A 21,705-nucleotide genomic window follows, 5' to 3' on the forward strand; every position below is an offset into this window, starting at 1 on the left:
ATAAAGGAAAATAAGCCACATCGTTTACTGAAAGTGTGAGTAGCCCTTAGCAAAGCTGAAGGTCACACAGGCAGAAGAAACATATCATAACCCAGACCATCATTGCCCTTCAGTGGATATAAAACAGTTTTAGTAAAGCTTCCTAAACATTTTCTGTCTGGTAGGGCAATCAAACCAGACAGCGCAGACCTTCTGCCATGCAAGAAGCACAGCTTAACTCAAAAACAGCTTTAAATCAGCAGATTAATTTTAACGTGTTCAGGAGGTGGAAGATGTTTGTATTGAGACAAAAGAAACCGGCTGAGAAGGAGCACAGAACGCTGTCTGTGAGGTGGAAATCACAAAAGCCCTGTTTAGCTGGGAGTAACAGCACAGAAGGTATTGGGTTTCTTTATAAGGGACCTGGTGCTGAGTTATCCAGGTAGTTGTAAGGATACTCTGGGTATGTTGAAAGGAACTGCCAGAAAATACAGCAAAGAAATGTCACAAACAGGACTTTGGAGTTCATTTCTTGAGAGGCACATGAACAGGCTCAGCATGTCAGGAACTGGTAACGGAGCTGGACAAGCAGTTCAGAACAAAGGAAGTTCTTCAAAACACACAAAGTTGGTGCAAGCTTGTAGGAGGAGATCTTTACAGGGAGATAACTACATTGAAGTGACTGAGCTTCAAGAGCTTGCTGAAACCACCACAGAACAGCGGTGCCAGCCTTGTTGGGCACAGCCCAGCCTTGGAGCATTGATCAAAACCCTGTCATCACAGAAAGCCCAAGAGGAGCTCTGTTACAGACTGTCCTCTTTGGCTGCTTCAGACATACCAGCTAAACTGAAGAACCAAACAATGATTCACAACTCCAGGAGAACCTGAAGAACAGTGAGTGACATGCACACATTTAGCGGCTAGAACGAACCAACACCCATCTCCATTTATGCACATTAACAGAAATGACAAAATACCACCAATAATCGGAGGTCGAAGTGACTGGCTGTTCTTGCTCAGTTTGGTTTTTAGTGGTGAGGGGAATATTTCAGACTTCTTTTGTGCTTCCCCTCTTCCTGCAGCTGGGGCAACAGCCAATCCCATGGTTAATGACAGAACTCCTCACAGCGATCTGCTCTGAATGGTATTCACTTCTGCTTACAAGGTTTTACTGAGCTCTCTCAAACTAGGATATAAACAGAAAATGGTATTTGAATTATTACAGTATTCGTTGCTTTTAAGTGGACAGAATCTTTGGGTGAGACATGAAGCTAATTCTTAAAAGCAAAATTATGGGGCTGAAGAATCTATAAACATTAATTGTCACACATAACATAACAGCTCTGGGTTTTTTTTAGCACCCATTCTTCAGATGTTAACCGGAGCAGAACTTTATATGGTTGTTCTGGAGAAATCCAGGAGTTGGATGAGCAATAAGTAGTAATAGGAAATAAAACAGTAGGAGGCGAGACTTTATAGAGTGTTACTTTAAGAATCTTCATTACAGAGGGGTCACTCCTGAAAGGGGAGGAAAAAGGACAACAAAGGAAGAAAAAAGATGGATTCTTCATTGTGTGAGGATGAAGCATTTACACAAACCAAACGCAGCAATCTGAAAACAAGTTATTCAGTCCAGTGAGTTCTGTGCTAACTTGGCATTTTCTACCGCGTAATGTTTATCCTGAGAAGGGAATAACCCCTAAAGCACAGCAGCAGTCGGAGTGCACAGAGAGCTGATCAGAGCTGGTTGTTGTCGTTACTGAAGTCCCGTCAATATTTATTTTTATTTCCCCCCCAGTATCAGAAGGGCTTATTTTATCTCACTGCATTGCTTCAATGGGCCAGCTGTGCCGTACTGCTCTCTCCTGGTGAAAATCCAAGCAGTTGTTTGGTTGAAGGGTGTGAATATAACAGTATTAATTAATAAAAGCAGCAGACCTCCATTCGGGTCTTAAAAAAAACAAGAACACCAAAAGCCAATGATGACACCAACTGCAGACAGCATCGTTTGTCTTATGGAAACAAGGAACCTTCTGTTTCTTGACCTCTTGTTAGGAAAGCAATCCCTGACAAGCAGTGCTTTTTAAACAAACTTTGTTCCATTGCAGGAATCAGACCATCTTCTTGTAAGAGTCCCAGTTACAACGCACAATTACTGTCCTATCCAGTAGGTAAATTCATGCAAACGGAGATCTCCAGGCTCACTGCATGAACTCTAATGACGAGACATACATGCAACTCTGAATCCCTAAATGGAGTCAACAGCTTGTAGTAAAAATCAAACACCTTAAAAACTTGACAGCTTCATCAACAGAAACATCTAGCTATTTACCTTTCCAATACCGCAGATGCTACTTGCCATTCTGATTCAAGTGAGGATGAACGGATCCATGCTCTTACAAGCTCGGTATTTAGATAGTAAATCTCAAGACAGCCAATATGGACCTTCTGAGCTGCCTGAACGCTCGGCCAAAGCACGTCAGTCACTCCCACAAAGCTGTGTACTTTGAGACTGAGAGGGAAGCAAATGGAGACCGCGATCGCCCTGAAGTCATCTAAGTCTGTTCCAAGACAAACACTGCAAACAACAAACACAGGCACAAATGGTTAAGGAAGTGATACTTCAAAGAATGCCCAGAGGAATAATTAATTAATGTTTAAAGTTACTTGAAATTGCAATTGCTCACCTTCAGTTTAAGATCACAGAGCCTTTGGAAAGCAGATTTTATACATTCTAATAGTTCAACAGAGACTTTGCCATAGATACAAATAAATTATTCCTTAGTAGAACTCACATTTGGGTTTTATTATACTCCGTAAAATATACAAGAATCTTGAAGTACTGAAAGAGTGCAGGTAAATACAGTATTCAAGCAGTCACTATTTCTATGTACATGCTCATTAATTCTTCAAAAAAACCCACAAAATTATCAAATAGATCAAAATATTGTCCCGTGTTTCCACATTATGTTCAGAAAAACAGATGATAATTTACAATATCATAAAGATTTCCAGTTTCACAATACAAAAAGGATAAAAAGGAAATTTGAATCGGTTTGCAGTAATTTATTGGTACTTCACCAGGACATGCAAGGATTCCTTGCACGTACATCAGCCAGTTCACTCAAAAAGTAACAGTTGTAGTTAAAGCAGAGCCAAATAAAGTAAGTACTCATATTGAACAGATGAGACTCCATCTTGCTTATGTCAGTTTTCTGTTCTTCGGGCAATTAAAAAAACACAGTAGTCTGTTATAAATAAAAAAAAATAGAAATCTTCGTGTGAGGCCAAACGCCATTAGGGGACCTGCTTCTGCTGTTCAGTTCTAAACGGAGCACAACAAAGATACACAGCTCTTCCCACAGACCAGACACTGGACTTCTTTCTAACAGGGAAATATACTTTGAAATTCCCCTCCCCCTCCCCCAGTAACTCCAGGATTCAAAACCAAAAACCAGCAGTGGGGGATTTTACAATTGGAGCTTTACGTACAAATCTGTCGATGTAAGGAAGCGGACACGTCGTCAAAAAGAACTCTCACTCCCGACGGGGCTATGGAGACATTTCCATTCCCTTTATGCAGTTTCATAGTTTCCAAGTTACGTATTTTAAATTAAAAATAATAATAATCTCAATTCAAACCACCGAAGTTTAGAAGTCTAAACCTGTGCAACAATGACCGCTTCCCCTCCCCCCCCCATCTCCCACCCTTCCCTTGTTTATTACACTGTACATTTTTCACCCTGACTTCACCTTGTTAGCTGGTTTAGTTTTAGTATTAGAAAAGTATGACAAATTCCATTTTCCTGTTGTCTAAAAGGAAAAAGAAAACAAAATTTAAAAAAAATAAACCTGCTTTTCTTTCACGGTACATTTAATGGTGTCAGAAGGCTTTAAGATGGTAAACAGCAACAAAAAATCAACACTTCAAACCAAATCTTAAGCTTCTTTCCCAGAAGGAATTAAGGTTTGGTTAAAACGACTTCTCCGCGATTCTATTCCAGTTTTCACAAAAAGGTCTTTAATTAAAAACAAAACAAAACAAAATAAAACAAAAAAACCACCTTTTAAGTTATTTGGTCCTTTGGCAATTTGCAGCACAAACGATGCCTACTGTACCAAACTCTTTTATTGCCTTCAAAATGATTTTTGTTCTATTGACAATAGTTCAATCCGGCCCCCTCTGCGTTGTACAACGGTGCTGTGTTCACTGACATCGAGGAGGGCACCCACTCTGCACAAGTTACTCCCGGCACCAGACACAGAATGGCAGAACAGTTATATAGAGCAGTTTTGACATTCTTTAAATTGATTTTTTAAATTTTTTTTTGCCTCAGGTTCCAAGAATTTATCCAAGAATTTCTGCTTCTTCTGCAAAATATGCTCTTAAAAATCCTTCCCGAGTCTCATGGATTTTGTTATACGCAACCACGATAAAAAGCATCCTCCGAAGGTCTGTCCTCTTCTTTGTATTCAAATCCCAACAGCTTTTTTCAAAAGCACAAACGTGACGACCTTCCAAGTGTCAGAGGTTGCTCTCCAGCCCCACAAAATGCAGAGTTCAATAGGTCTCAGAATCTGAGTCATTGAGTTCGTCTTCTTCTGTATAGGGGTAGCCATCCTCCCTGCCAATATTGTTGAAAGTACAATAAGAGCTATGATCACTCCTCATGATTGGCAAGGAATCGAAGGTGACAGTTTTAGAGGTGTTGGTGTAATGATTAATGGCATTGAATGTCAGGGAAGGTAACGTGCTGCTTGATGAAACGGGCATCATCGTGGCCAGGATGAGAGCGAGGCAATCGGCCACATCCTTGTTGGGTGCACAGGCCAGAGCTGGTGTGTAACCTGGAAGCCGAGAAAGACAAAATGATAACGTACAAACGTCATTGCTATTACAGGAACCACAGAGAGGAATTGGATTAAATAGCACTGAGGAGCTGTTTTAAATTTAAAGTATTAGCAGATTTAAAGAGAAGAGTAAATGTTAGTGAGCTCCCCCCTGGCTGCCAGAGAACTGTGACTTCTGTACAGACAACTGTTATGTCAAAGATCCAGCCCAGCACGGCACCGACGGGCTGCACATGAAGAACCCACACAAAACACAGACGATGTCTCCAGCTGACACAGTTCTGATGAGAACCCGAAACTCCAAAAAGAAAGGATGTTTTCCTGTCTTTTCATTGTAGGGAGTTTCCTTTACCCTTTAACCTGTTTCAGGGGAGGAATGAACCTTAAATCACCCATGTCAATTTAAGAAGCCCTGTAAAAGGAAAGTCACAGCAAACATCAAGAGAGGACAAGCTTCCCAAAATGGAAATCTAATTAGAACTATTAATCAAGCACATCCTGTATGGAAAAAAAAGAGACAAAAAAAATCCCACAAAAATGAAACAGAACAAGAAAACCACTAAAAATAGCCCCCCAAAGCCCCCCAAACAAGTTTTGAGTTACAAGGCATATTGCGATCATAGATTTCATATGTGAAAATTAGTAAATAAGACGTCAGTGGGTCTCACACACTTTTGTCCTTACAAGGTGTGCGATTTATTCTCAGTGGTTTCTAAAATTCCACTACTTCTTCTCACTCACGTGTGACAAAAAGCTCTAATGAGCCAGAAGCCTGAGACCCTGAGATCTCTAACTGACATGTGTAATTCACACCCTCTTTTAAAAGCTACCACCAATACTTCTCACCCAGACAAAATGGGTGCCATTCCATACAGCTTAACAACTGAACATTCGACTTTCCTTTGACCGTTATGTTTTTCTGTTTCCAATACAGCAGTGTATTCACAGCATACACATTATCAGACCAAACATACACCAAATATTTCTATACCACGAGCTGAATTGCTCTAAAAACTTTCCTTCCCCTAAAATGAGCCATCCTCAACATGCTGCTTTTTCTATGGGGGAACCTACTGGAAGGTTCATATGAAATTTCCACATGGTTACTGCATTCCAGTGAGTTGAGTTTTAAAGCATTGCTGCTTATGGGGAAGTAAAGTTAAATTCATTCTTACCATTCTCATCCACAGCAAGTACACTTGCTCCCTTTCCTAGGAGTTCTTGAACTACGACTGTTAGTCCATTTCGAGCAGCAACATGCAGAGGTCTGTGAAGACAAACAAACTGGTAGATAAACCTTAGAACAAAACGTAATACACAAGACAGACAGACTGCATCGTGTTAAATGATTACTGATGTATTTTTACATGTATGTTATTTACCCAAATACAGGGGATACAAAAGGAAAATTAACAAAGCTATTTTCTTGCTGCAGAGAAACAAGAGAGCAATAGTTTTGTATTTTTATTATTACTTCTTATTAATGGAACCACATGTGAGGAAGCAGCTGCTGGAAATGATAAACCTGCTTGTGAACTTCGTCACAATAAAAAATTGAGAGTCACCCATACCTTCCTGTTATTAAATCCTTCACTGAACAGTTTTAATAGACCATGTCACATCTGAGGCCTACTGTGTCACTGGCAATAATCATTAGAATACAAATATCAGTACATTATTTATTGCATATTAATGCTTTCAAGACACACAGCAGCATTTCATCAATCTGCCTTCCAGAAACCACTACATTCCTTTGTGACCAGAGATGAAAAATTCAGACCGCATAAAGTGAGGTGCAAAACAAATTACTTTGAAAACCTCAAACTATCAACCACGTCTTGTGTGCAGTCTTGATGTACTGAGCAAAGTGTAACTTTACCACAACTGCTCTGATTATACCTTTTATAAATGCAGTTTTCCAGGATCGATTCCCACTGGTTTAAAGAAATCCTACCGCCACCACCCAGCAGGAAACACAACTATCTGCCTTCTATTGCTTTTCAGTCGTTTTGAGGTTCTCACAATTGTTTGCATTAACTGTGAGCACTATTTTGATTTGAAAGCAAACGAAATGCAGAAGACAAAACCAGGAAAAGCTCTATCTGTGGTGCTTATGTTGAAGTATTAAAGAACAAATGCACAACACAGATACAATGAAAGATGCAAAGAATCATTTTAATATAGTGCCAACAACCACTAGACCTGTCACAATGTAGGAAAGATGCTGTTTCTGACGAAAGCTGTTTAGGTTACAGCCAGTTTAGTTATGGAGATTTGCCCCACCAGTAATATTTTGAACAGCTGCTGAAATGTGCACAAATATTTTATGGAGGTACAAATACGCATCTGATTTTCCCCACAGCATCTGCTGATCAGATCAGATGAGCCAAGGCACGCGGTGGAGCAAGATGAGCCTGTGATAGAACCAACTCCTTGGTTCAAAAAGGTCTCTTAGAACAGTTGGTAAAACAGTAGGAGTTTGAACATGAGAGATTCCAGAAGGGATGCAAGGCCAGGGAAATGCACAAGTTACTTGGATGTTTTGGTGCTTGGTCTGTGTGACAGCATTCCTAAAGCAATCCAAGAATCCACGTGTGTAACTTAGCTACATATCAGGTACCAAATACTGCCTACAACACAAATACATTCTTTAAGAGAATAAAAAAGTAATAGTAAAAAAAAGAATGCAGAAGAGTTATTTTAGTAGCTCATTCTGAAATACATTTCACAGTATGACTTATGCATTCTAAGCTTTCCCTATAATGTTGTGCTAACAAAACAGGATTCATTCTACTTGATAGTAGATCTTCAGGAAGCATTGAGAATACTGAGGGTGGTCAGGCATGGAACGGCCTCTCAGGGCAGTGTTACGGCCCAAACCTGCCGGAGTTCAAGGAGCATTTGGACAATGCTCTCCAACACAGGGAATCACAACACATTAAGATTTATTTCTCGTCCTTTCCCTCCTTTTACACCTTCTCACGTCAGGTTAGTCCACCTCGTGGTATTTAGCAATTCCAACAAAATTCAGTCAATTTAGGAAAAAAAAAATCCCCAAGAATATTTCTCTTCATAAGAAAGTTTTAGCAAGAAACACACCAAAAAGCAATCTGAAAAAAAACACTCTGTGGATACATACGTTTGCAAGGCTGCGTTGGTGGCATTGATGAGGTTTCTGTCCGTAATCTTCTCCAGTATTAACAAGGCACTAGTTTCATGACCCTTAATACAGAACAAACATTTGTCACATAACAAATAACCTTCAAAAAAAGCTTTCAATGTCTTTCCAACATATTAAGTTCTTATAGAATCATAGAATGGCCTGGTTTGAAAAGGACCACAATGATCATGTAGTTTCAAGCCCTGTGCTGTGTCCAGGGCCGCCAACCACCAGACCAGGCTTCCCAGAGCCACATCCAGCCCAGCCTTGAATGCCTCCAGGGATGGGGCATCCACAACCTCCTTGGGCAGCCTGTTCCAGTGCTTCACCACCCTCTGAGTGAAAAAATTCCTCCTAATTATTTGACCTAAACCTGTCTTAGTTTAAAACCATTTCCCCTTGTCCTGTCACTATCCACCCTTGTAAACAGCTGTTCCCCTTCTTGTTTATATGCTCTCTTCAAGTATTTCAAGTAATTTCTCCTAATTATTTAACCTAAACCTTAGTTTAAAACCATTCCCTCTTGTCCCATCCACTCTCGTAAACAGCTGTTCCCCTTCTTGTTTATATGCTCCCTTCAAGTATTGAAAGGCCACAATGAGGTCTTCCCAGAGCCTTCTCTTTTCAAAGCTAAACAAACCCAGTTCCTTCAACACTTTCTGATACAAGAGGTGTTCCAGCCCCCTGATCATTTTAGTGGCCCTCCCCTAGACCTGCTCCAAGAGCTCAGCATCTTTCTTGTACTGGGGACCCCAGGCCTGGATGCAGTGCTCCAGATGGGGCCTCACAAGAGCTGAGTAGAGAGAGTGGGACAACCACTTCCCCCTCTCTGATGGCCACGTGTTTTTTAATGCAGCCCAGAAAACAGTTGGCCTTCTGGGTTGCAAGAGCACACTTATCTACAAACAATGATTGATAACACAAAGTACCAGAGAGGTCAGACTATGCATATACCTTGCTGCAAGCCAAATGGAGTGCTGTGTTCTTACAACTATCTTGCAAAGTCAGATCAGCCTTAGCACTGCTAACCAGCACCTCTGCAAGAAATAAAGGTTTGTATTAACTGAAAGCACAGTCTGTAAAGTCTTAACAGTTCACATTTGTGCAAAATGAATATGTTATTTTCACAAAATATATCCACAATGATCAACTGATAAGGTAGCTTCATCTGTTGTAAGATCAACACACTGAACAGCAGAAATAGATACTTTACCAACAGTATTTGTCTGTCCATTTTCTGCAGCCATCATTAAAGGTGTTTTCCCAGAAGCATCTACAGCATTTACTTGAGCATTGTGACTGAGTAGAAGCTGTAGACACTCAACGTGATCTGTAAAAGCTGCTGCATGAAGAGGAGTCCTGAAACAGATCACACGGTCATGCTCAGTTGTGCTTCCTACAGACAGACCTGACTGTAGGTACAAAGAGTGGGCAGTCATTCCCATTGATAGTTGGGATCAGGAATGTTAAGAGACAGGTGCCTTCGGGAAATTACCTTCAAGTTTCAAATACATAACTCTGATCTGTGTAGTTCACAGTATGGATACAATTTGATTCAGAGAAAAAAACATAAAATAATACATAAAATAATAGTCACAAAGGGATGCAATTTTAACTGTGCCTACATGACAAAAAGCCAATTCAGGTTTACTGAATCAGAACTAGATTTTTTTAAAAATCTCGATTTTTTTCTTACTCGGGATTTAAAATAATCTTCAAAGAACAAAAAAGGGGGAAACAGGAAATAATCTAAGTAGTCATAGAAAAAAAACACAAACAACAACAGAATTTAGCAGAGTGAATGCAAGCACTACATACATTCTTCCACCATACAGATGCACACTTACCTTCCCTTTGAATCTGTTGAATTTACAATACCAGCACCTAATGTATCAATTAACATTTCTGCAGCACCTTCATTGTCATTTATCCTACGAAGAATTAAACAAGCTGTTATTTACAGAATGAAAAATCTTTTGTTAAATACTGTGATAAAGTCTATGAAGAATAATTTTGCTTTTCCTTACACAGCACAATGCAATGGACTGAAAGCGTTCCCTTCCATTTTCTGGAAAACTTCTTGTTCCAGGAGGAGTTCTACACAGCTGTCGTGACCTGAAGCAAATGCAGAGATAGGAGTGAAGAAGAAGGGAAAAGACCTACTTATGATTTAGAAAAAATATTTATCTAAATCAGATTAAGCAACACTTTATTCTCGAGTTTTAAAGTAGTTTTAAAGTATAAGAAACTTCTATCAGTATTACCAATTGTATGTATTTAACTGTCACGCCATTTGATGAAGGAGAGGTTTTGCATTAAAAAGAATATGTGCTTGTCAGGAGAAAGTATACAAGAATGTGAAAACGGCCAGCATCTCCACTATTTGATCCTCAATTTTAACTTCACTGCTGAATACTTAATTCAGATTCAGAATGCTTTAGCAGTACTGGAAGTCCTTTATGAGACACTATGCCTACAGAGAGATACATTCCCCCACAGGACGCTTCCGTGTTTACCATTATAACAGGCCCAGTGCAGCGATGTATAGCCATGATTGTCTGCTATTGTAGGTACTGCATCCACAGATGTAGCTGACTGCAACAGAGCTCCTAGAACACCTATATGTCCACAAGCAGCTGACAAATGTATAGGGGTTCGCCCCCTACAGTCTCTTAATAAGGACTTAGCACCATGTTGAAGTAGTGCTTCCACACATTCCTCATGCCCAGTGACTGCCTGTGAGAAAGAAATGAAACAAGTTTGCAAATGTTCATGTAGTGAACAACGGAAAAAAAACCAGAAAACCAAAACTTATTTGGCACATATAACAATTTTATTCTATCTATTAACAATCTCCCCCACCCCATGACAAAAAGTCGTATTTTGGGTCTCCTGCAGTCAACAGCTTTTACAGCAACATTACAAGACTCAGGAAATCCAACAGAATTACTAAGCCCGTATTTTAACTCAGCATGTACAATACTGGAGAAGAAAGAAAGGAAATATTCTCTTACCCCTCTGTGTAATGCTGTCCTTCCCCACTTATCTTTGGCATCAACGTTTGCTCCTTTGTTAAGAAGTGAATAAACACAGTCCGTGTGCCCATTGAGAACGGACAACATCAAAGGAGTCCTACACAGAGAGGGAAATTAAAGCGTAATTTACACGGAAATCTAACAGGCCAATGCTCAGCTGGAACACACACAGAACGGCTGAGGTTGGCAGAGACCTTTGGGTTTACCAGGTCCAACCCCTGCTCCAGCAGGAACACCCAGATCAGGCTACTCAAGCTCATGTCCAGGTGGCTTTTGAAGATGCTAACAGAGGAGACTATATAACCTTTTTGGGGCAGCCTCTGTGCTCTGTCACCCTCACAGTAAAGAAAAACCTTCTGATACTCAGATGGAACTCCCTGTGTTTCAGTTTGTAGCTGTTTCCTCTTATCCTGGCACCAGGCACTACCAAAGAACACTGAAAATTTAGACTATCAATGAGCTTCTGTAGCACCACCTTAATTCCAAGAGTACCAGGAGATTCAAGAAAATTAATTTATTTCCACTAATTCAGAATTCCTGGCTGAAATATTCCCAACTGAACAAGATATTTTTCACTGCCAAAGCTGCTTATTGCAAAATACACACTTGTTTGTCTTAGTTCAAATATCACCTCCTTTGATAGCAACAAATTAAAAATCACCTATGTAAAATCTTATTTTTGCCCTTTTATAAAGTGAAGCAATTTGTGAATATTAGAATGTACATTTTTAAAACTTACTGTCCATTTCCATCTTGAATATCCACTGCATTCTGTGGTTCCGCATTTCCTATCAATAGTCGCAAACATTCAGAGTGACCGTTTGTAGCTGTAAAACACCAAAATATCAGTTTTATGAGAATTGTCTTCAAGTTTGCAGCAGAAAGAGAACAGCAACTTGCTCATACTAAGGCTCAATAGTTTGAGAAGCCAGTGTACACCTTTATCACTGATATAATTGATTTTAATATATACATATATATTATAAGACATATATATTTATACATAATAACAAAAAATATGAGCACTTGATTTCAGAGAATAGGTATTCACTATTATATAGTATTACACAGAATCAATTGCAACTGTCAGCTCCCAACAGGTATTTGTTTTTAACCTACAAATGGGGTTGCACACATCAGCTGTAGGAGTATATGCCAATATGCTGTTCATAAGAAGGAAAAATTAAATACAATATCACAACTTATACCTATGCCTTAAAACAAGCGAACACATACACAGTCATACATGGAGTTTGTTAGCAAGTGTAGCCACGTAGCCCACAACAATAATGCCAATGCAAATAAATCTATTTTAAAAGACAGGAAAAAAAAAATAAGAGACTAAAGCATGCTGCCATATTTTGAGTTTGTAGACAATTTCCTAGAAGGCAGGAAGAAAATACTGCGAAGGTTTGCTATTATTTGAAAATACGCAGTAAGGAGTGAATTAAAAACATGGAGAAACAAAACAGAGTTTTCTAGTCTCTTCTCAAACTGACAGAAGTATTTTATGGCCAGGACAGGCAACACACATCACATATCTAAATTTGGGCCGTGTGAAAGATGAGGAGAGAAACAAGAACATGTTGTTGACACTTCTCAGTGCAATTAGTCTTGCTGCTGAATGGACAACTTTGGAACTAAATGATCTTAAGTCCTTTCCAAACCAAAACGTTACTCTCTTTTAGAAAGTAGCATGGAACAGTAATTCACAAGCTAAAATGATTTATGGGGTTAATAGAGGATTTCACCTCTATCACCCTTAGTAATATAATCTATACCTGTAAGTATATAAAAATCTAGAAGTCTTAAGTCTTAACAGTAACCTAAAAGTGATCTTTCATTCCTCAACACAGTTCTTCGAACACTAAGAGACTTACAAAGAGGAAGAAAGATCCACTTCAAAAGCCAAAATTTTAGGGTCTGTCAGTTAGCACAAACCTGCTGCATGTATTGGGGTTCTCTTCACAACATAATCTTTCACCAAGATTGATGCTCCCTGATTAATGAGCACATCTACACATTCGACGTGTCCCTTGAAGGCAGCAAGATCCAGTGGCGTCCTTCCATTGTTATTCCTCACATCAAGGTCAAGCAGCGACTGTACCAGCACTTCCAGAGCTTGATGGTGGCCGTGGTAGGCCTAAGAGAATGAGAAAATTCATCAGTTTTCCCATGATTACATAAATGAAACAGTGAAGACAGTAGTTTTATTTTCACAAATGGAAGAGCTCCTGATGCAGCATATGGATCATTACCAAATATTTACAACTAATTTTGAGAACTCTTTATAGCTTCCATAGTAAACTCTGAATTTTTTCTCATAGATATGTAACCTCTATTCCCAGAAAAAGCTCATTTCCAGGAACAGTCTCTTTAACAGCTTTCTTTTACCAGTATGAGATTACTTTTCCCTTAGCCATATATATAGCAATATACGTAACTACATGAGACCTAGGTTATTTTCAGAAAGTACGTTGAGGTTTTTCCACTGCTAGAAGTCCAGTGAAAAGAATAAAGTTACATACTGAGCTGTTTTTCAGTTCCCAACTTCTAAACATTTTCAACAGCTTTGCTTTTCTCCTGTTGTCTTTGCAATTTTTTCTTGAAGTACTGAAGATAAACATTTCTCATAATAAATGATGATGGTTAAAAAACCCCACAACATTATTCGTAGAACAAGTTTTTATAAAAGCTTAACTACTATAACTCATAACATAAATCTTAATTATAAGATTAAAAGTCAAGGCAGTTCCACAAAGCAAATTTCAAGTGAAAGGCAAAAATCATCCTATATTTAGGGTGATTACGCAATGTATTTTCAGGTATAATTTATTTTATCAACATACTTAAAAAACAAAACAAAAAAACCCACCACCACCAAAAACAAAACCAGGATGAATCAAAACTATGCCAACAACTGGACGAGGTCTCATCACTGACAACTGAAATACTTACAGCTAAATGTAATGGACTTATAGGTGCTCTGTTGTCTGAATCGTTCAGCATGTCAGTACCTGATGTTTCCATTAGCTTAAGAGAGAAAAGTCTGAGTGAGTACAAAAACTCCTCACCTTTAAAAACATTCAGCAACAACTGCGACCTTCCAGTATACACAGATTAAAAAATAAGACAGAATATCAGGGTAAAAAAAACCCTAAAAATAAAGAGGACTACAGTTTCCTTAACAATTCCAGATTCATTCCAATTTTTTAATGGCTCTGAACTGCAATTACTGCAACCCCTCCCCCATAATCATCCCCTAAAGCTGCTTAATTTTGCGTAATAATGCAATAATCAAATCAGAAATCAGTGTAAAATTAAGACTTTCCAAAGGAATCGTATGAAATAAAATAGATGATGTTCACACAAAGGAAAATTCAGGACTGGTGAGAAGAACAACTGCAGGGAAAATAACACACATATATATTTCTATCTGGTGCTTTCAAATGTCTTTCAAGTTTTAATCCTGGATCTTCTTCATGACTGCATTTAGCTTTTCACAGTAGCAGAATCAAAACAAAGTGTTTGTGAACACCCAATATGTTCAGTTCACTGAGTTTTCACAATCACTATTTTTACACCAGTCATACATAAGTTTAAGTCAGCTCATGGCTTCGAAATATTTTTGTATTTTGCAATGCTGACTTGCAATTAAACCTTCACTGCAACTGAAATTAAACAATCTGTCCAGGCTCTGAAGACATATTTGACTAAGTCTAAAATAAGGAGCAGCATTTTTAAAATGACACGTTCCCTTTTTGCTGCCTAGAACTTTACAAGTGAGAAATTACAGACACTTACAACATCGAGAGGCGTTTCACTCGCAATCTGCAATTAAAAACATTCAGAATTGTTATTTTAATACATCTGAATATAAAAGTATGATCTGCATAAAAGTATTACATTGTACAACACAGAGCTGACAAAATTCTCTCCTATCAAGTAAGATGCATGTTTTTTTTCAAAGGGATCCATTAAAAAGTATCTAAAATTCAATTGCAAGGCCATTAGTTTACTGTTACGATGGGAATTATTTTAAGGCATCCTTACTTGACAGGTTTTCCCTACATTTAGATTTACTTGTCCAGATGAAACCTGCAAAGTTTCTTAACGCTCCTCTGGAGGACACGTGTGGATATTTTACTTTAGCCACGAAGAAAAAAATTAACCATTTATTCTAATTTAAAAAAACATCAGAAAACCAATGTCACATATCCTCAACCAGCCTACTTCAGAGTATTTTAAGAGTACGAAGAGTTTACAGATGTATTCTCATGGGGACTGAAGACCACGAACTACCTAAGTTAATGTCAAGAATGAAAGTAGAGGAATGCCCAGGCCTTTGCATCATGCTCTGTGAGGACAGATGTTACATCCTTCACCTGTAATGAAGTTTTCTTACCAATTCAAGACACAAGCGATGACCGTAAGCAGCAGAATAATGAACTGCATTGTATCCTTGCTTGTCTCGGATCCCTGGATTGGCATCATTTCTTAGCAAGTATTCCAGGCACCTGTTTAAATTGAAATATGGAACCATATATCTAAACGTTGAATTTCAAGTTTATAGTGATAAATCATTCCAACTCATTTGGAAAATAGAATGCAGCAAAGAAGACTAGCAATTTAATATGTGATATTGGCTGGGACTAAAGAACACCTAACTGAGTACACCGAGTGCTAAGGTCAATCTCAAAGTTTCCAAAATCTGAAAGAATCCTTCTCTATGTACATCCAGAACCTTCTAAATCATGACCTGGCTACAGTTAATATTTCATGGCTATTTTTCTCCTAGACAACACGGCCGATGATACATTCATTAATATAAATGATTACCATTTTTGTACTTTATACAATATAACACTATGCTTTTTCTGCACCTAATATGGAAGGAAAAGAACTAACAGCTGAGTTCTTCAGAATCTATAGTTCAGTAGAGCCATGCTGACTTTATTCCACTACCAGACACTAATGTATTGATTTATATATGTACACACTCTAAACACAGTTGATGACATTCTCATATCCTACCAATCATTCCTCTTGTAACTTGAGGTTATGAGGCAGAACGCAATCAGCAGTTTCAAGCACTGACACTCAAGCCAGGAGGATGAGAAATGGGATATTGATGTCAGCTCTCTCTCTTAAAGAACTAGTACTATTTTTTTTTGTTAAGAAAGACTTCATATGTGAACACCACACGATTCCTAAGTGTTCATAATTTCACGCTGCTCACCATTTAACAGAAGTTCTGCAGAGCTTAAAAACAAAGAAGACCAATGGCCTTATCTATCAAATTTCTTCCATTTTGTACTTTGTGAATTTGTCCTTTTGCAGAAAACTCAACATGCTCTGCAAGAAGTGAAGGCTTTTGAAGTTGTCAAGTAGCATCCCAACAGATAAAAAACCCAATCAATACTTCTACTGTTTCTTCTCAACCAGAAAGATGAACTTTGCATCTTTTTGAATACTTGAGCATCTTGAAAAAGCCTCTCAAAAAGGAGATAAATCAAAAATTCTGAAAGCCCTAATAAATTTAACTTATTTCCCATTCCTTTGGTGATGCGCTATTTAATAATTTTAATATATGTAGAAAGATCACGGTTTTTCCCCCTAACATACTGCTTAGTTTGCTTTAGCCTGTGACCATCTTTCTCTTATACTGCCAAAGTAAGGCTTACTGGGTGTACATTCCAGATCTGAAGCATTTGCAGACAGGAACAAACAGGAAAATAATTTTCAACAAAAACATCCTTGTCTCCAAATTCAGTCTTGAAAGAATCTGAACAAAGACCATAAAAACACACTTAAATACACTTGGAATTTCCATATACTTGTAGATCACTTCCTGACATTTTTCCCAGGCTTTGTATTCCAAATCAGTGATCATTTTTAGCTTGATTCCTATTTTGAATATGAGCTGAGCAGCACTGGCTTTCCAGCTGTAACTAATCATCGTGCTGCATCAACATTATAAGCTTCTCCCTTGGGCCATTCTGCTCTGTAGTCTGTCTTGCAGAGAGCCAACTGTTAATCAGAACAGTAAAACTGCATGGCTTTTCAAGACGAGTTTGAGTTATCTCCTAAAGCTCTGCAGTACTGCCATCATAATTTGCAACTGTACCTTGTATAAGGCAGGAGGAAAAAATAACACTCTTTGAAGAACTATGGCTGTTTGGAGGTTTTCTCAGCAACTGTGAAGCTAAAATTAACCTTAGCTCTCTGTGTGGAAGAGGCTGCTTTAGCAACAGGGATCAGCATATTAGTTTAAGGACCAATGCATTAGTTTAGCAAAAGGAATCAATAAGTGCTAGTTCTAACACTTTACAGTTTAGCTGCACTTGGTATGTGATCAGCCTCGCTATTCCCAACTATCCTGCTACACAGGAGCACTGGAGTCAGGACAGACTACTTTTATCTTTGCATCCACCAGGTGCAAGGACTTCTTCCTCAGATTTCACATATACTGTTTTGGGTTATAGTGCACTAAGATAGAAAGTTGCTCGTTACGGTATAACATGCAGTGGAAATTTGTCCAACTGGGAAAGAACAGCTAAAGGTCAGCCAAAAGTCACTGCCATGAAGCTGATGGTGGAATAATGAGGAGAAAGTAAGTGGTCTAAAACCAGCAGAGGCCACCATCATGCATGCACACAAGGATATTAACATATATTAATGAGCTTTTGGGAAAGGATGAATAAGTACGTCAATGTATTAACTGTTTAAATGTAGAACCTGAACTCTGAGAGAGTGTGCTTGGTTTGTCAAGTCACCTGGTACGTATTGTGAGGAATAAAGGAATGCTGCTTTCTAACACCACACTGGAGTTAGAGTTTTCTTCCCGGATTTTGGATGACACATGTAAGAGTGCAGTTAAAGCAGTACTATCTCAACAAATTCCAGACGGAACTGAATGCATTTGTACATGTTACGTGGCCATGAAAATATTCCTTGTTTATCCTTCAGAATTCCATCAAGTTACAAGCCTCGTTCCAAATGCTACTTCACCTTTTAAAAACTGCTGTACTCCAACAAGATGATATGGCATCAAAAAGCATTACTTTCCAGGAAGGCGCCGCTGCATGCCTTTGAAATGGGATGCTGCACGCCAGCCTGTTTTGACCTCTGTGTGAAAGTGCACACACAGAAGAGACTCTCCGCCTAAGCCTGTTACGTACACAATACCTGACACTCAACAAACCTCATCAATTTTATGCTATCTGCATAAGCTTCATGTGTATGCACGAACATAAGTCCAATCTATTTTAAGTACAATCATCAGTTACAAAACTGACACGCGCAAAAGGTACTTAGGGATTTATAAAGGCTTTTGGATGCATTTCATTAGTGCACGTTTAACTACTTAGCAAAAATGTATACCAAGACAGTTGTAATGCTGAACATGAATATCATAATCACATCCCAAATGGATAAAGTGGTCTCACATTTCAATATCTAGATCATCTTTATCCTGATAGAGGCCTACTGCTGTTCACAGTTTAGTTTACAGAGTATTTCCGACTAACTATGCAGATTTGGGGGCAATGTGAAGAACCGTCCACAAAACACCCCAACGTTCATCAAAATTTGATGGCCCTGCTGGTTACAGCCATCAGAAAGTTACACAGCACCCCCCCCCAAGACAACATTTACTCAACCACTACTACACAGCAGATGGAATCAAAACCTCTGCTTGCCATCAGGACACCTGCATTACAGAATGTAATTAAAAAAGTACAACACATTAATTTATCTCAACAGTATTTTCCATACCATGAACAAGTCACTGTCAGTTTTAACCTTTAAAAAATACAAAAGATGTGTTCAGCAAAGCTGATGGGAGAATGCACCCAAAAGTCCCAGCTCAGATGTTTCTAAAGATAATTTCTGTAGGACAAAGCATGCCACACTTACTTTCCATCTGTGTCTGATGCGGCTGCATAGTGCAGAGGTGTACAACCCCTCTCATCAAGGTCGTTCACACTAGCTCCAGATCCCACAAGGGCAAACAGGCACTGATAATTACAATTGGCAGCAGCATAATGGAGTGGAGTTCTTTAGTACACATTTGAATAAAAAGTACAAAGGTAAATACCAGCAAAATAATACTAGAGAGACAGAAAATGCAAATGAAAATAAAACTTATATCCTCCTTTCCCTTTTTAGCAAATCTCTGCAGCGAAGTTACACATAAATACAATATTAAGAATTATCTTTGAGGGGCCATTTAATAACACAGACTATCTAGGAATATCTGTCAGCCACCACACACTGTGGTATGAGAAGTTCTATATGAAATTTCTTGTTTAAACGTACAGAGAAAAACAGTTTACATTAGACATTATTAGTGGTTAAGTAGGTACTTCCAACTATGTGAAAAATATGGACAAATTCAAGAACTGCGCAGCAACTAAACAAGGTCAAAATACAACAGTTAGCAAGTCAATATTTTCTGCATATTTAGATAATAGAGGCAGGCAGGATTTTTTACTACAATAACGTTTCAGAGGTAATGTTAAAGAAAGATCTTGAAAATATACACCGCTTCCCTCTAACAAAAGCACGACGTACTGAAATACTGATATCGAAGAATCATATCAAAGGAAACTTATTCTATCTTCAGTTCTCGAAATAGCAGTTTAGCACCACAATGATAAAGAATTTCTGTTTCTGTTCATAAAAACTGATTGCTACTACAAATTTCTCCATTTTAAGGGTGGAAGGCACTTCCAAATGGATGTGAATGGCAGGAGTAGTGCATGAGTAATGCAATGATTTCAAGATGTCATGCAGGATTCTGCACAAGTAGTGATCTTGCAATATGACCTTAAATAATTCTACACTAAAAACAGAAATTAATGTCATTCCAAACAAGTACTGAGCACAAATGAGGAAAGGAACAGTAACAGATGGATATAATGTGAGGAAGATGAGGAAGTTGTAATAAAACTTTGGACTTTTAACTAAAGAAAAACCCTTCACAAACAGTAACAAACTTACAGTCTGATATATTATTTGGAAAACATTGCTAATGTCCTTGAATGAGTGAAACAAACTCATTACGTTCATGTTCTAAGCAGCGAAGGCTCGTAACACTACAGCTGAGTATGTAATATGCACTTTAAAAACAAGACTGAGCACCTACCTAAATATATATATATGTCTGCAATTTTCTATAACATATGCTGAAGCAGACTTTAAGGGAAATTACTGTTTAAAACATATAAACTGAAATGAACAGGTTTGACCACATATCAATATGCATTTTATAACACTTTAAAAACCCTTCAAAACATAAAATTCTAAACTCTCTTACCTCCCGAATCTGTCCTTTTTGTTGAAGTCTGCACCAGTATTCAGCAGAAGATTTAGGCACTCCAAATTCCTATTAAAATAATGCAATACTGCTTGTGATTGCAGATTACAGTTTCTTAATATTGACCGTTACAACTACCAGAACTGCTATGAAAACATCTGAAGATGGTATTCTTATTAAAACTAAACTATACAAAAACTTTTGAAAAGTTTAATTTCTGTGAATCTGAATACGTATTTCACAGTTGCAGAACCAAACCAAGAAGGACATGGCCGTTAACAATCCTAATAGGAGACTCAATTCTTTAAAATAAAATAAAATAAAAATTATACCTGTACAGCACATGATTTTTGCTACCAGGATTCCAACACAGAAACAAGTTTTTAAGGTATATATCTGAAGCTCAAGTGTAAGTTATAATGTAACGCAAATGTTTTACTTAAGCAATTCATTTTCAGTACAATCTGATCACACCAACAGATGTGCAACACTGCACCTTTAAACAAAATCTTAATAACTTTTCTAAATTGTAGATGAATGAGGGAATGAGTCACAAATCATGTGTTTTAATATGAAAAGACAGCATTTTAATCTTAATCATTTGTAACAAGAATGTACCTATAGAGTAACTTTTCACTAAGAATGATTATTTAGCAGTATTACTTAATTAACATTGAAATAGAAAATGAAAATATCATTATAATGGAGTTTTTGTGTCCCACAAAGTGTATCATGAGATTTATTACCCAGTTCTTCCAGGCAATTTTGAGTAGCTGCTATAGATAACCTACAATGCAATAACAATAATCAATATAGATCACAACTCAAGTGATGAACAAGTAGTTCTGACCACTTCATCCACCTAAACTCTGGAATTTAATTATGACTTTTAATTTTGCTTGATTGATCTCTTGTTTCTGGATACAGTAAAAATGTATTTCCCAAAGTTGCTGTTCACCTCATGTCCTGTGGTGACCTAGAAGGGCACGACATCTTTGCAGCTGTATCATCACCCACGGGAAATTAAAATAAAATCCAGTTCATCCCCAAGCATAAACCTAATATAAAGCTGATGATACCTGGACACTGAACTCCAGTAATTACTTACAGAGCTGAATAATTAATTTTTATTGCTTGTAGATGGAATCCATCTTGAAATTAGTTTTGCATTTACATAATTCCATAGGAGAAATGCAAAGAAGAAAGAATAATAAAAAAGGAATGGTCAGCAATTAAAAAATGAGCACTAAAAATAAAGGCATGAATGCTTTTTACATACCCTCCAGCTGCAGCTGCGTGAAGACAAGTTCTGCCAAAGTCATCTGGTGTGTCTATGTCAAAACCTATAAATCAAGTATTTG

The 21,705-nt window shown here is 38.0% G+C and overlaps 1 protein-coding gene across 3 annotated transcripts in view; it reads right to left on the reverse strand.

Moving 5' to 3' along the window:
- Positions 1–2,764: 2,764 nt before the first annotated feature.
- The window catches only part of ANKRD28 (ankyrin repeat domain 28), a 98,321-nt gene continuing 79,380 nt past the window's right edge, over positions 2,765–21,705 (reverse strand). Inside the window, exons 12-28 of one of the 3 annotated variants that reach the window (XM_015853703.2) lie at positions 21,624–21,687; positions 20,345–20,413; positions 18,943–19,083; positions 15,431–15,542; positions 14,830–14,856; positions 13,984–14,058; positions 12,967–13,168; positions 11,765–11,852; positions 11,005–11,122; positions 10,507–10,726; positions 10,018–10,105; positions 9,838–9,921; positions 9,204–9,349; positions 8,945–9,027; positions 7,970–8,052; positions 6,006–6,097; positions 2,765–4,827 (exon numbers count right to left, since the gene is read on the reverse strand). In XM_015853703.2, coding sequence (XP_015709189.1) covers positions 4,541–4,827; positions 6,006–6,097; positions 7,970–8,052; positions 8,945–9,027; positions 9,204–9,349; positions 9,838–9,921; positions 10,018–10,105; positions 10,507–10,726; positions 11,005–11,122; positions 11,765–11,852; positions 12,967–13,168; positions 13,984–14,058; positions 14,830–14,856; positions 15,431–15,542; positions 18,943–19,083; positions 20,345–20,413; positions 21,624–21,687 — 1,979 coding nt within the window. In that variant the 3' untranslated portion in view covers positions 2,765–4,540. The remainder of the gene's footprint in view (positions 4,828–6,005; positions 6,098–7,969; positions 8,053–8,944; positions 9,028–9,203; positions 9,350–9,837; positions 9,922–10,017; positions 10,106–10,506; positions 10,727–11,004; positions 11,123–11,764; positions 11,853–12,966; positions 13,169–13,983; positions 14,059–14,829; positions 14,857–15,430; positions 15,543–18,942; positions 19,084–20,344; positions 20,414–21,623; positions 21,688–21,705) is intronic. The other 2 variants (XM_015853704.2, XM_032443194.1) reach the window with 2 other exon arrangements.

Source organism: Coturnix japonica, chromosome 2 (assembly GCF_001577835.2).
Source record: "Coturnix japonica isolate 7356 chromosome 2, Coturnix japonica 2.1, whole genome shotgun sequence".
Classification (NCBI taxonomy): domain Eukaryota; kingdom Metazoa; phylum Chordata; class Aves; order Galliformes; family Phasianidae; genus Coturnix; species Coturnix japonica.